A 13,938-nucleotide genomic window follows, 5' to 3' on the forward strand; every position below is an offset into this window, starting at 1 on the left:
CCGGCCCCGCCGCTGGTTGCCGCTTTGATGTCCCAGAGGAAACGCCGCAGGGCTCCTCAGCGAAGGGGAAACGCCCGCCCCTCCCAGCAGACACGGGGGTGAGGAGGCCCCCAAAAACAGCTGGCTCAACCCTCCCCCGCCCCAGCGTGCGGTCAAGAGCGGGGGGGTTTCCTTTCCCCTCCCCCCGGTGCAGGATGGGGGTGTTGGGGGGCCTCCACCCCCCTCCCAGGGGTTGTGAAATGCAATGGGGCCGCCTCCTGCCGTCTGTCTGTCTGGCCATAAGTCTGCCTGGCCAGCTGGCCACTGGCCTGCCCATCCATCCGTCTGTCTGTCTGTCTGGGGATCCAGCTGTCTGCCTGTCCGTCCGTCCCTCTGGCCACCTGCCCAGCCATCTGTCCGTCTGTCCGAGCAACTGCCTGGATACTTGTCCCTCCATCCGTCCGTCCGTCCTCCCACCGGCTACCTCCGTGTCCACCCGTCTGTAAGTCTGGCCGTCTGTCTGTCCGTCTGTCCCCCACCCATCTACCTTCCCCTCTGTCCATCCAACTGTAAGTCTGTCTGTCCATTTATCTGGCCACTTGTCTGTCCATCCATCCATCCATCCGCCCGTCCGTCCGTCCGTCCAACAGCCTCCCTGTCCATCTCTCCACCCCCTCCTCTCTCCGTCCGTCCGTCCGTCGGCAACCGGCCGGTCGATCCTCTCGCATCTCTTGGCCCTTCACCTCCATCTGCTCATCTCCCCCCTGTTCCCTCATCTGTCTGTCCGTCCATCCCTCCATCCCTCTCTACGTCCGTCTGTCCATCCAGACGCACCCACCCACCTTCCACAGGCCGGGGGGGGGGGGGGGCGAATCGCATCCCAAGGGCACCCGTGTGGGTGTTTGCCCACCTCAGGAATCCACCTCCGAGGAGGGACCCACCCTCCCCCCTGCCCAAAATGGCTCCCCAGGGTTGGGGGTGGGGGGGTGGGGGGGGGGGGTGAGGGGGGAACACGCCCCGCCCCTGGAGGTCCCTGGGGACCTACGTGCTGCCTCCCGTTGGCACCCGGTGCCGGTTGCACGTCCCCGATGAGTAACGCCGCGGACGTGGGTGAGCGCTGGGCGAGGCCCCGTCCCGCTGCCAACCCTGCGAGTCGCTTCTGGTGAGTCAAGGGGACACCGGAGATGAGGGTGACACTTGTCGTTCCCCCCCCCCTTCGCTGGACACTGTCCCCAACCCCGGGGGTGTGTCACCTCCTCTTCCTCGCTCCCCCAACCTCAGCGGCACGGGGGTCTGGAGGGTCTCCAAAGTGGGAGGTGACCACCCCGTGCCCCGGGGAGGGTGACTTGGGTGCAACCAAGTGTCACCCACTGTCCCCAGGGCTGCCTGGGACATCTCCGCCCCCCGGGGCGGTGGCAACAACCGAGGACCCCGGCGTCTCCCGGCCCTTCCCGGGGCGGGTTTCGCGTGCATGCCGGGACGTGCGCCAGGCGCTGGGTGGACGGGGCGGGTGGCCCGAAATTCCTGCTGAGCTCAGCAGTGGTCGCCAGCCCCCGGTTGGTTCTTTCCGGGAGGTTCAAGTCGTCTTCACCGATTGGGTCTCTTCCCCCTGGAAGTGTCCGAGCTCCGGCACGTCCCGCAGCGGGAAGGTCTCGAGAGGATTTTTTAAGCACCGATGAGTCCTCTAAAGCCACCCCAGCCTGGCCAACGTCGACGTGGTGGGACCGGAGCTGCGACGTGGGTGCGGGAGCTTCAGGGGTGGTGGTGAAGGCACCTCCGTGCCTCTTCAACGGCCCCTTCAGCAGGGCCGGGAGAGGAGACGAAGCTGGGAGCAGCTCAAGGCAATTAACAGCCTGACGAGCAATTAAGGGCGGAGAAGCCCAGGAGCTGAGTCCTGATGAAAGGCAAGGCCGGGTGGGGATGAATCACGGTTTGGAGATGCTGATCTCGCTCTCTGCTGGTGGCAAGAGGAAGCCTGGGGCTGGGTTTGGTCCTAAACCTGGAGGTGAAGCTCCTGGAAGAGCAACTGTCCCAGTAGATCCCTGAGGATCTGGGCTGGGGAGATCCTCACCAAAGAGGTCGTGGCCTCAGGGAGCCCGTCCGTGGAGGGAGGGGTGGCCCGTGGAGGTCTCACCTCCCTACCACGATGCGCTCGAGTGGAGATTCCACCCCATGGAGATCTGACCCTGGTTCATGGGGACCTTCTCCCAGGGAGATCCGGTCCACAGACATCCCATCCACCGGGGTTCCGTCCACTGGGATCCCAGCCCACGGACGGCTGGTTCACTGAGATCCCATCCACGGGGATCTGGTCCATGGAAACCCAAACCACGGAGATCTGGACCTTATAAACCCCAACCACGGAGATCTGGGCCTTATAAACCCCAGCCACGGAGATCTGGACCTTATAAACCCCAGCCACGGAGATCTGGACCTTATAAACCCCAACCACGGGGATCTGGTCCATGGATAATCTCATCCTGTCCACGGAGAGGCCACTCAGGAAGGATGAGACCATGGTGAACCCGGGCCACGGAGGTCAAGTCTGCAAAGCTTCAAAACCACGGGGATCCTGGTCCTTGGGGATCCTGGTCCTTGGGGATCCACCCTACAGACACCATCAGCCGTGGAGGTCTGGGCCCCCGGAGATCCCATCCACGGGGATCCCACCCACGGGGATCTGCTCTGTAGTCGCCCTCGCCACGACGGCCCACAGAGATCCCAGTCACGGGGGTTCCTTGATCCCCTGGGGACACCAGGGGGCCCCAGGGGGGGACCTTGAGGGGTGACACGGGGGCTCCCTGGTGGAGACAGGGGACATGTGAGGGGAGAGGGGGGCAGGTGAGGGGACACGGGGGCAGGTGAGGGGACACAGGGGTGACAGGAGGTGAGGGGTGGGGTGATGTGAGGTACCCAAGTGGACATGAGGGGACATGGGGGACCACGAAGGGACACGAGGGCAGGTGGGGGGGTCCTGAGGGGGCAGGGGGGACATAGGGGACCATGAGGGGGCTGTAGGGGCACATGGGGTGATGTGGGGGGGACCCAGGAGCCCTGGGGGGGTGTGGGGGGGCACACGAGGGGATGTGGGGACACAGAAGGGGACACAAGGACACACGTGGGGACATGAGGGGGCCCCCAGAGATGGGGGGGGGGGGGGGGAAGTGACGTTAGCGCGGCGCTGGGGCTGGGCCCAACAAGTTCTCCCAGTTCCTCAGCTCCCATCTCGGTGGCGTAATTAGTGCTAATTACCTAATTAGCCAGAGCCAGCCTGGGCCTGCCACCCACTGCCAGGGCCACCCAGGACCTCCGGGCCCCCCCTGCCAGCTTGTAGTGACAGGGAGGCGACATGTCACCCCCCCACTCCCCCCACCCCCTGTTCCTTGTCCCCTGACCCCTCCCAAATGTCCTCACAGCCCAGGGTGGCCCCGGGTGACACAAGAGGTGACGGTGTCACCATGGTAGGTGGCCCTGGTTGACACACAGGGTGGCAGCACCGTGGGTGGCAGTGCCCTGGGTGACACAAGGGGGTGGCAGTGCCCTGGGTGACCCCAGGGTGGGAGGGGTGGTGGGGGGGGTGGCATTGGGTGACACACAGGCTGGCAGCACTGTGGGTGGCAGTGCCCTGGGTGACACAGGGGGTGCCTCAGGGGACACGGGTGACACAGGAGCGGCGATGGCCACGCTCCGGCTGTTCCTGGTGGCACTGCCATGCTCACAACTTGTCTTTGGGCTAACGCCACCTCAACCCCCGGGTCCTACACCCACCCTTGCACCCACGTGGCCTCAGGGACCTCCTTGGGCACCCAAAGTTGGGGTGTCCTTCCCCGCTGGTGGCTCATCTTCACGGCCGGCAGGACCAGGCTCCATGGTGGTTGAACGATGAAGGGGTGGTTGAACTTCACCTCCACGGACACGGTGACCCCCACGGACCTGGTTGTGGCACCTACACTGCCACGAACGTCTGGACCCCACCCCAAGGGCCACGGTGACTACGGCCTGGTTGCATAGAGCCCAATAATGTGGGGACCAACCCTCCGCAGGCACCAGGGGTAGACCTCAGACCTCCAGAGGCGTGTTTGGGAGGTCCTGATGGATTTCTTGACTGTGCCTTCAGAAACATGTTGACAGATCCCAGGGGACACATTGACCAGATCTCCATGGACACATTGACTAGACCTTCATGGACATGTTGGCCAGACCTCCCTGGACACGTTGACCAGACTTTCATGGACACATTGACCAGATCTCCACAAACACATTAACCAGATCTCCATGGACGTGTTGACCAGATCTCCACAGATATGACCAGATCTCCATGGACGCATTGGCCAGACCTTCATGCACATGCTGACCAGACCTCCTGGACACATTGACCAGATCTTCATGGACACGTTGACCAGATCTCCATGGACACAACCAGATCTCCATGGACACATTGACCAGACCTCCACCAACATGTTGACCAGATCTCCACAGATGAATTGGCCAGACCTTCATGGATGCATTGACCAGATCTCCATGGACACATTGACCAGACCTCCACAGACATGTTGACCAGGAACACGTTGACCAGATCTCCATGGACACATTGACCAGACTTTCCCAGACAGCTTGACCAAACCTCCCTGGACACGTTGATGAGATCCCGACAAACACCTTGACCAACCCCCCCCCCATGGATGATGGAGGACCTGGAGTCACCCATGCTGGAGCCCACTGTGGCAACCCACCACAGCCAACGGCCACCACCACGGGACCCTCCAGGTGAAACCTCCTTCAGGGGACGCTGACAGGTGGTTGAACCTTCCTGTGAAACGCTGAGCGGCAACCTGGAAGTCACCAGTGGCCACTGCGGGCTCCTCCACCTCCCTGGAGATCTGGACCTGGCCCAAAACCTCTTTCCCCACCGCGGCGGCCAGACAAGGCCCACGCCCTCCAACGCGCCAGGCCTCGGAAGAGGGAGGGTGACACCTTGCGCAAGGCCACCAGCGTGGCTCCCTGCCCCGCTGAGCCGTGGGGGATGTCACGTGACCGTCTGACCTCGCCATGTTCTCCTCTCGTGCCGGGGAAGACACCGGAGGTGGTTTTTACAGCCCACCGATCTCGTAGACATGCCGCGGCGACGCCGGGCGGGCACCGCTCTCCATCCCCCACCCCACCACCACGATGGGACTGGGATGACCCCATGGAGGAGAAAAATCCCACAAAAATAGAGGCCTCAGCTCCGCACAAGCGGGTAAATTTGGCCTCCAGCGGGTGATTTCTTCCCGTGAAACAGCCCGGGATCTGCTGCCAAGTTACCCCAGGTGGGGAAATTTGGCCCCTTCTGCTCCCGTTGAGTCACGGGGGAAATTTGGCCCCTCTGGGGATGGGAAGTTCTCCCTGGTCACTCGTTGGCCCATGGAGATGGGGCTGGGTGGAGGCACCGAGAAGGAGGGTCTGGCCCCAGTTCTTGTTGCTCTTGAAGGGGGGGGGAACACACAAAGCTGGATATTGTGTCTCCCCCCCGCCGAGGGTGGCACAAAGAGCCAGGGGTGACCCCAAACCAGCCAACAGCTCCATGGTGGGACCTTCAGATCTGCCCCATGGTGAGGTCACCAGGTCTGTGATGGGGTCACCAGGTCTGCCCCATGATGGTCTACCCCATGGTGGTCTACTCATGGTGGGGCCTTCAGATCTGCCCCACGGTGGTCTACCCTGTGGTGGGGCCTCCAGATCTGGCCCATGTGGTGTCACCAGGTCTGCCCCATGGTGGTCTACCCCATGGTGGGACCTCCAGATCTGCCTCACGGTGAGGTCACCAGGTCTACTGAGGTGGGGTCACCAGGTCTGCCCCATGGTGGTCTACCCCATGGTGGGACCATTGGATCTGCCCCACAGTGGGGTCACCAGGTCTGCCCCATGGTGGTCTACCCCCATGGTGGGACCTTCAGATCTGACCCATGGTGAGGTCATCAGGTCTATTGAGGTGGGATCACCAGATCTGCCCCATAGTGGTCTACCCCAGGGTGGGACCTTCAGATCTGCCCCACGGTGAGGTCACCAGGTCTACTGGGGTGGGGTCACCAGCTCAACCCCATGACGGGGCCAAGGGATCTACCCCCAAGATGGTGGAGCTGGGTCTTCTCCTGCCCCCACAAGCTGTGGGGCAGCTCAGGCCACCTCGGCCTGCCCGAGCTCTGCTCCGCCCGTTAAAGACACGGCCAAAAGCCACGTCCAGAAGCTTTATTCATGGACATCTCAACAGGACCCCCCACCCTCACCACCCCCCCCACCCCCCCCAGGGCATGTGCCCCTGCGCTCGGACCGGCCGCTGCGGGGACCTTCATCGGGGAGGAGGAGGAGGAGGGGGAGCTGGGGGGGGTCCATCCGTGGGGGGACGGGGGGCTCAGTTCCTTCTCATGGTGTCCTGGAGCCACCAGGTGTATTTGCAGAGGTTGACGTAGACGCCGGGTTTTTTGGGGTCCCCGCAGACACCCGGACCCCAAGAGACGATACCCTGGAGCCGCCCGTCACACATGAGGGGTCCCCCGGAGTCACCCTGACGAGGCAAGACGGGGGGGATCTGCGACTCGTGGCCCAAAGAGTCACCCCAAATCTGGGTCCGTTTCAGGCCTAGAAACCCCCCACCGAGGAGATGTTCTCCTCTCCCCGCCTGGTGACACCGTCTCACCCCTTCTAGGTGACGCCGGCTGCACCGAATTGTGCCCGTTCTCAGCCCAAACCTTTCCCTCGTGGGTTCCTCACCCGGGGGGGGTGTCTCTAACCGCCCCCCCCCCCCCCCCGCCACCATGGCCGGACCTTGCACCCACCTGGCAGGAGTCGGCCCGGCTGCGGGACTCGCCCGCACACACCATGTTGGTGGTGATGGAGTCGGGGTAGATGCGCTGGCATTGCTCCTCCGAGACGATGGTGACCTTGGTGCAGTGGAGGTCCTCAGGGAAGGTCACTGCAGGTGACAGAGGGCACAAAGTCACCCGGGGGGGGGGACACAAATGGATCAGGTGATCCAGCCCGGATCCATTTTGAACCCGTTCTTTGCCCTGGAGCGCCTCTCCCCTCATTTGTCGGCACCGAGGAGGAGCTCCAAGGCAGGTTCAAGGGCACCTAAAGGTCAGAGTGGGACCAACAGGACTGGGAGGGGGATTTTGGGCGGGGAGCTCAGACACCTGAGGCCCTGGGGAGGGGCTACATCAGTGCACCCCCAGATATCCAGAACCCCAAAGTGACCCCCAGGAACCCCCAAGGTTTTGTACCTTCAGGGCTGGTGGTGGACCCCCATCCTGAGATCTGGCAGGTCTTGCCAGGGACGGGGCAGTGGGAGGCCAACGGCAGCGGCTTCACGTGCTTGTTGACGTGGACGGGCAGGAGGAACTTGATGAGCATCAGGTCGCCATCTTTGTTGGTCTCGTTGTAGCGCGGGTACCTGAAGACCTTGGCCGAGCGTCGCCACTGCTTGGTGTCACCCGAGTCCTTGTGGGTCTGGCCCCCCAGCCGCACGTTGATGAAGCTGATGGGATCAGGGTTGGGGGGGGCTCACGTTGGCCACGGGGACCCCCACAAAGCGGGGGAAGAGCCCCAAGCGGTGGCAATAAGGGTGGAAGAAGCAAAAGCAGGGAAGGGTGGAGTTAAGGTTACGGCTTTGCCCCAAAAAAGGGCAGAATTTAGGTTATAAAGAGGCAGAAAAGGGGCAGAGTGAAGCCCACTGAGATGCCACCAACCCTCCCGACCGAAAGCAAGACCCCAGGTGCCACCTGGACCAATTTCTGGTTGGTCTCAGCCCATCGACACCAAACCCACTGGCCACCGCCGTCCCCGTGGCCTCCTACCCGGGACGTGGCAGTGGGCAGCCGTCAGCACCCAGTTCCTGTCCACCAGCGTCCCTCCACAGATGAACTTCTCGCCTTTGAAGAGGGCAGCCTGCCAGGGCAGGTCGCAGGAGGTCCCCTCGATCACCCACAGGACGTTCCTCGAGGCTGTGGGGACAAGGGGAGGGGACGCGGGGTGACACGGGTGGTCTGGGCCCCGTTCCCGTGTCCCCTGAGCACCAGACAAGGAGGTGAATCCGTGGTGGAAGAGACGAGTCCAGCTTGGGAGGGACCAGAAGGTCCCTGGGGGTGGACAGGGGCCACCTGGGAGAGACGAGGGCCCCTGGGGTGAAGGGGGAAGGTCCTGTGGGTGGACTTGGGGGTCTCCTGGGTGAACATGGGGCTCGTGGGGCAGGTATGAGGTCCCCTGGGGCAGACGCCGGGCCCCCACGTCAGACACAGAGGGTTGCACGGGTGGATGTGGGGTCTCGGGTGTGGTTGGGGAGCACCCAAGGTGGGTGTGGGGCAGTCCCATGAGTAGATGTGGGGTGCCTGGGGTGGTTGGGGGACACCCACAACAGACAAGAGCCCCAGGGTGGACTTGGTGGTCCTTCAGGTTAGACGTGGTACCCCTGGCATGGACACGGGGGTCCCGCAGGGGGATGTGGGGGGTCTCCCAGGGGGACAAGTGACACCCAAGGTAGACATGGGGGTCCCCCAGGTGGACATAGAGGTCCCTGAGGCAGATGTGGGGTGGACATGGGGGTCCCACGGATAGATTTGGGGCATCTAAGATGGACGTGGGGGTCCCACAGGTGGACACGGGTCATCCAAGGGGGACATGGGGGTCCCGTGACAGGACATGGTCATCCAAGGGGGACATGGGGGAGATACCTGCCCCCTTGGGGTGGGTGTGGGGGTCCCATAGGAGGACATGGGGCAGCCAGGATGGACATGGGGGTCCTGCGGGTGGAAATGGGGGTCCCGGGACCTCTCCTACCTGTGGCTACCAGCGCCAGGAGCATCACGAGCAGGACCTTCATGCCGGAGGGCCGGGAGCTGCGGGGAGATGGTGAGGGGGTGACTCCGGCCTTGGGTGGCTCGTGGGAGGGTGGGGACAGGTCAGGGTGGGGGTGGGGACCTTTGAGGACATGGGGTGTCTGGAGGGGGGGAGGTTAAGGGAGGATGAGGAGGATGGGAAAAGGGGGAAGGGAGGATGGGGGAAAGGGGGAAGGGAAAGGGGAGAGGGAGAATGGGGAAAGGGGGAAGGGAAAGGGGGGGAGGACGGGAAAAGGGGAAGGGAGGATGGGGAAAGGGGGAAGGGAAAGGGGGGGAGGACAGGGGAAAAGGGGAAGGGAGGATGGGGAAAGGGGGAAGGGAAGGGGGAGAGGGAGAATGGGAAAAGGGAGGACGGGGAAGGAGGGAAGGGAGGACGGGAGGACAGGAAAGGGGAAGGGAAGGATGAGAAAGACCAGAGGGAGGGAGCGGGGAGGGCTGAGAGAAAGGAGGGAAGGTCAGGAGCTGCCCTGCGTCCCCCCCCCAGGGCCACTCAGGGACACCCCCACCCCCCCACCGGGTGCCACCCAACCTTCCCCCCCCCCCAACCCCAGGGCCTCATCTTCCTACCGGGGGCTGGCGTGGGGCCGCGCGGCCACGGGGAGGGGAGGCTCCACCCGAGCTGGTAAAGCACCACGGCCGCGGGCGCGTCTTCCTCCTGCCACCGCCAACCCTGGGTTTTTATCTGGGGCCGGAGGAGGAAACGGCTTCCTCCGCCTTCTCCTCTAATCCAGCCACGGCTCCGGTATCTTCCGCCCGGCTCCAGGAAACCCGGGCCGTGGGGTGGCCCCACCGGATTGGGGGACAGGGCTGGGATGAGGGCACCAGGATGGTGGGATTGACCCCAAAATGTGGCTCCTTGGTGGGTATCAGAATGTGGGGGTGGATGAAGATGGTCGTGAGGGCACCAGGGTGGTGGGATTGACCCCAAAATGGCTCCTTGGTGGGTACCAAACGTGGGGCTGGATGAGGATGGTCGCGAGGGCACCAGGATGGTGGGATTGACCCCAAAATGGCTCCTTGGTGGGTACCAAAACGTGGGGCTGGATGAAGATGGTCGCGAGGGCACCAGGATGGTGGGATTGACCCCAAAACGTGGCTCCTTGGTGGGTACCGGAACGTGGGGCTGGATGAGGATGGTCGCGAGGGCACCAGGATGGTGGGATTGACCCCAAAATGGCTCCTTGGTGGGTACCAAAACGTGGGGCTGGATGAGGATGGTCGCGAGGGCACCAGGATGGTGGGATTGACCCCAAAACGTGGCTCCTTGGTGAGTACCAGAATGTGGAGCTGGATGAAGATGGTTGAGATGGCACCAGGGTGGTGGGATTGACTCCAAAACGTGGATCGTCATTGGACATGGGGCCTTGAGTTGGATGAAGATGGTTGAGGGGGCACCAGGACACGTCTTGGAGGGGTTGGGCCACAAAAAGTGGCTCCTTGGTGGATGCAGGACCTAGAGATGGAGAAGGTGGTCAAGAGGCCACCAGGACCTGTCTCCAGGAGTGGTCAGGCCCAAAATGTGGCTCCTCATTGGTCCAGGGTTGGCCAGGAGCTGCTGGGACGTGGCTCTGATGAGGGTCAACCGAGAACGTGGCTCCTCATTGGTCCAGGGTTGGCCTGGAGCTGCTGGGACGTGGCTCTGATGAGGGTCAACCCAAGAACGTGGCTCCTCATTGGTCCAGAGTTGGCCAGAAGCTGCTGGGACGTGACTCTGATGAGGGTCAACCCAAGAACGTGGCTCCTCATTGGTCCAGGGTTGGCCAGGAGCTGCTGGGACATGGCTCTGATGAGGGTCAACCCAAGAACGTGGCTCCTCATTGGTCCAGGTTGACCAGGAGCTGCTGGGACGTGGCTCTGATGAGGGTCAACCCAAGAACGTGGCTCCTCATTGGATGCAGAACGTGGGGTTGGCCGTGGATCAGCGAGAAGCATCAAAACGTGGTTCCTCGCCCATTTTTTCCTGTTTCCTCCTGGTTCCTCAGCCTTTCTCCTTCCTCCATCCTCATCTTCATTCCTGGCCACCTCCAGCTCCCCTGGACACACCTCATGCCCCCCCCCCCCCCCCAATGCTCAGGGTGGGGGGTGACACCGATCACCAACCCCCCCCCCCCCTTTTCTCCCGGTACCTCTAGAAGAAGATGAAGATGCTCCCACATCTCCTCCTCTTCCTCCACCCCACCACAGGGGCCTCCCAGTTCCTCCCAGTTCAACCCCAGAGGACCCTGGGGAACCTCCCAGGTCCCTCGGGGGCAGGGAGCCGCCGCCAGAGCGGGTCCTTCCAGTTCTCTGGAAATCCCAGTTTAACCCTGCCCCGTCACTGGGCTGGACTGGGATGGGCTGGGCTGACTCAGCCCCTCCTGGATCGTCTCGACTTGCCCTGGGCCCATCGTTACCCAATCAGCTGTGGGTTCATTAAGAGGCCTCTTAATGAGCTCAGGTGTTAATTGAGCTCCAGGCAAGTCGTCACGGGTCCTAATTACCCGCCTCTAATTAAGCTGGTCCCAGCCTGCACGGAGTTCCCATGATGCTTTGTGGCAGGGAAAATTTGTTGGGGGTGGGGAGCCTCGGCTGAGATTAATTGGGGGGTCGGTAATTAATTGGGGGGGTGTGTGTGTGTGTCCCCTCTGTCCCAAACTGGGGAGGACACTGGGACCAGTTTGCCCCCTTTCCAGTATGGCAGCCCCCCACCCAGTGCGCCCAGTATGCCCCAAAAGCCGCCGTTCCCAGTTCCTCCCAGTGCCCCCAGTTCCTCCCAGTGGCCTCCCATCCCAACACTCCCAGTTGCCCTCACTTGCCCCCAGCGTGTCCCACAAGCCAACGCTCCCAGTTCCCTCCAGTTCCTCCCATTTGCCCCAAATGCCCCAGTGGCCTCCCATCCCAACACTCCCAGTTACCCCAGTGCTCCCAGTTGCCCCCAGTGTGTCCCACAAGCCAACGCTCCCAGTTCCTCCCATTTGCCCCAAATGCCCCAGTTGCCCCCAGTTCCTCCCAGTTGCCACCACTGTCCTCAGTGTCCCCCGCACCCCAGTTGCCTCCAGCTCCCCCCAGTTGCTCCCAGTGCTCCCAGTTCACCCAGAAGGTGTCAGTGACGCCCCTGAGCCCCCTCCCCTCCCTGCGCAGATGTCGGAGGATCCTGGGGTACGACGCTGCCCAGAACACCCCAAAATCACCCAAAACTCACATTTTCCCCCCAAAACCCCAAACTGATCTCCAAAGGCCCCTGACAGCCCTCAAAACACTCAAATTGTCCCCAAAATACCCAAATTGCCCCAAAATACCCAAATTACCCCCAAAATATCCAATTTTCCCCTCAAAAACCCAAATTCCCCCCAAAATACCCAATTTGCCTCTCAAAACCCCAAATTCCCCCCAAATACCCCAGTTGCCGCCCAAAACACCTGAATTGCCCCAAAATCACTAAAATTGCCCCCCAAATACCCGAATTGCCCCTCATGACCCCCAAAACACTCAAATTGTCCCTCAAAATACCCAAATTGCCCCCAAAATACCCAAATTGCCTCTTGTAATGGTCAAATTGCCTCAAAAACCCAAATTCCCCCCAAATACCCCAATTTCCCCCCAAAACACCCGAATTGCCCATCAAGACACCCAAATTGCCCCAAAAATGCCCAAATTGCCCCCAAATCACCAAAATCGCCCCCCAAATCCCCAAATTGCCCCTCAGACATCCAAATTCCCCCCAAATACCCTAGTTCCTCCCCAAACAGCCAAATTGCCCCAAAACCACCAAAATTGGCCCCAAAACAATCCAAATTGCCCCTCGAAACACTCAAATTTCCCCCAACACCCAAATTGCCCCCAAATGCCCAAATTGCCCCCAAACCACCCAAATTGTCCCTCAACACACTCCAATTGCCCCTCAAAACACCCAAATTGCCCCAAAATGCCCAAAGTGCCCCAAAATCACCAAAATTGTCTCCAAAACACCCAAGTTGCCCCCAAAATACCCAAATTGCACCTAAACCACCCAAATTGCCCCCAAAATACTCAGATTTCCCTCCCCTGTCTTTTGGGGCTTAACCCACCACTTTTGGGGTCAACCCAAACACCCCCTGGCACCATCTCTGCCTCTATTTTGGGCTGAAATCCCTCTGTTTTGGGGTCAACTCACTGACACGTCCCCACGGCCTGCCCCTCCATTTTGGGCTCAAATCCGGCTGTTTTGGGGTCGTACGCTCAGGGCTGCTGGTGCAGCAAAAAGGGGCAGATTTAGGTGAAAAGGGGCAAAATTTAAGGTGAAAAGATTTAGGGTGAAAAGGGGCAAAAACGGCAAAAAAAAAGAAGCAGGATTAAGGCGAAAAGGGGTAGAAACAGTAAAAAAGGGGCAGAATTAAAGGGAAAATCTGCCCCGGGGGGGGCAAAACCAACCCCAAATTTGCCCCCAGGGGTAATAAATTGCCCCAAAATTTGCCCCTGAGGGCAATAAAGACCCTGAATTTGCCCCTAGGGGCAATAAAAGACCCAAAATTTGCCCCTGGGGGCAAAAAAAAAAAAAGACCAAAAATTTGCCCCTAGGAGCAATAAAATAGCAAAAAATTGCCCCAAGGGGTAATTGTGAGCCCGGGATTTGCCCCCAGGGGGCAATAAAAGACCCCAAATTTGCCCCTGGGGCAAAAAAAGAGCCTGAATCTACCCCGGGGGGTAATTGTGAGGCCTGGATTTACCCGTGGGGGCAATAGAAGACCCTGAATTTGCCCCAAAGGGGTAAAATAAATCTGAATTTACCCCTGGAGGCAATAGAAGACCCAAAATTTGCCCCTGGGGGCAATAAAAGACCCTGAATTTACCCTGGGGGGCAATAAAAGGACCAAAATTTACCCCTGGGGGCAATAAAAAGACCCTGAATTTACCCTGGGGGGCAATAAAAGACCCCGAATTTGCCCCAAGGGGGTAAAATAAATCTCAACTTACCCCTGGGCCAAGAAAAGACCCAAAATTTGCCCCTGGGGGCAATAAAAGACCCTGAATTTACTCCTGGGGGCAATAAAAGAACCAAAATTTGCCCCCAAGGGGTAAAATAAATCTGAATTTGCCCCTGGGGGCAATAAAAGACCCTAAATTTGCCCCA

The 13,938-nt window shown here is 60.8% G+C and overlaps 2 protein-coding genes across 2 annotated transcripts in view; both read right to left on the reverse strand.

Annotated features, from left to right (window-relative positions):
- Nucleotides 1–9,370, reverse strand: part of COX6B1 (cytochrome c oxidase subunit 6B1) — a 102,327-nt gene extending 92,957 nt beyond the window's left edge. The window contains exon 1 of the mRNA XM_074807645.1: nucleotides 9,364–9,370. The gene's annotated coding sequence lies outside the window, so the exon portion shown is untranslated. The remainder of the gene's footprint in view (nucleotides 1–9,363) is intronic.
- LOC141915777 (kallikrein-8-like) lies at nucleotides 6,291–10,968 on the reverse strand. Its single transcript, XM_074807646.1, has 6 exons — nucleotides 9,417–10,968; nucleotides 8,791–8,849; nucleotides 7,790–7,958; nucleotides 7,239–7,492; nucleotides 6,795–6,931; nucleotides 6,291–6,523 (listed from the first exon to the last, which is right to left on the reverse strand). Exons 2-6 carry the CDS (start codon nucleotides 8,831–8,833, stop codon nucleotides 6,371–6,373), a joined length of 756 nt encoding a protein of 251 aa, XP_074663747.1. The 5' UTR covers nucleotides 8,834–8,849; nucleotides 9,417–10,968; the 3' UTR covers nucleotides 6,291–6,370.
- Nucleotides 10,969–13,938: the final 2,970 nt, after the last annotated feature.

The sequence above is a fragment of the Strix aluco genome, chromosome 27 (genome assembly GCF_031877795.1).
Source record: "Strix aluco isolate bStrAlu1 chromosome 27, bStrAlu1.hap1, whole genome shotgun sequence".
NCBI lineage: Eukaryota > Metazoa > Chordata > Aves > Strigiformes > Strigidae > Strix > Strix aluco.

Coding starts and splice junctions, on each gene's coding strand:
- LOC141915777 (XM_074807646.1), bottom strand. CDS start 8,833: ATGAAGGTCCTGCTCGTGATGCTCCTGGCGCTGGTAGCCACAG. Junction 6,932..7,238: donor GTCCACCACCAGCCCTGAAG/GTACAAAACCTT, acceptor TGTCACCTGCAG/TGACCTTCCCTGAGGACCTC. Junction 6,524..6,794: donor GCCGGGCCGACTCCTGCCAG/GTGGGTGCAAGG, acceptor TTGCCTCGTCAG/GGTGACTCCGGGGGACCCCT.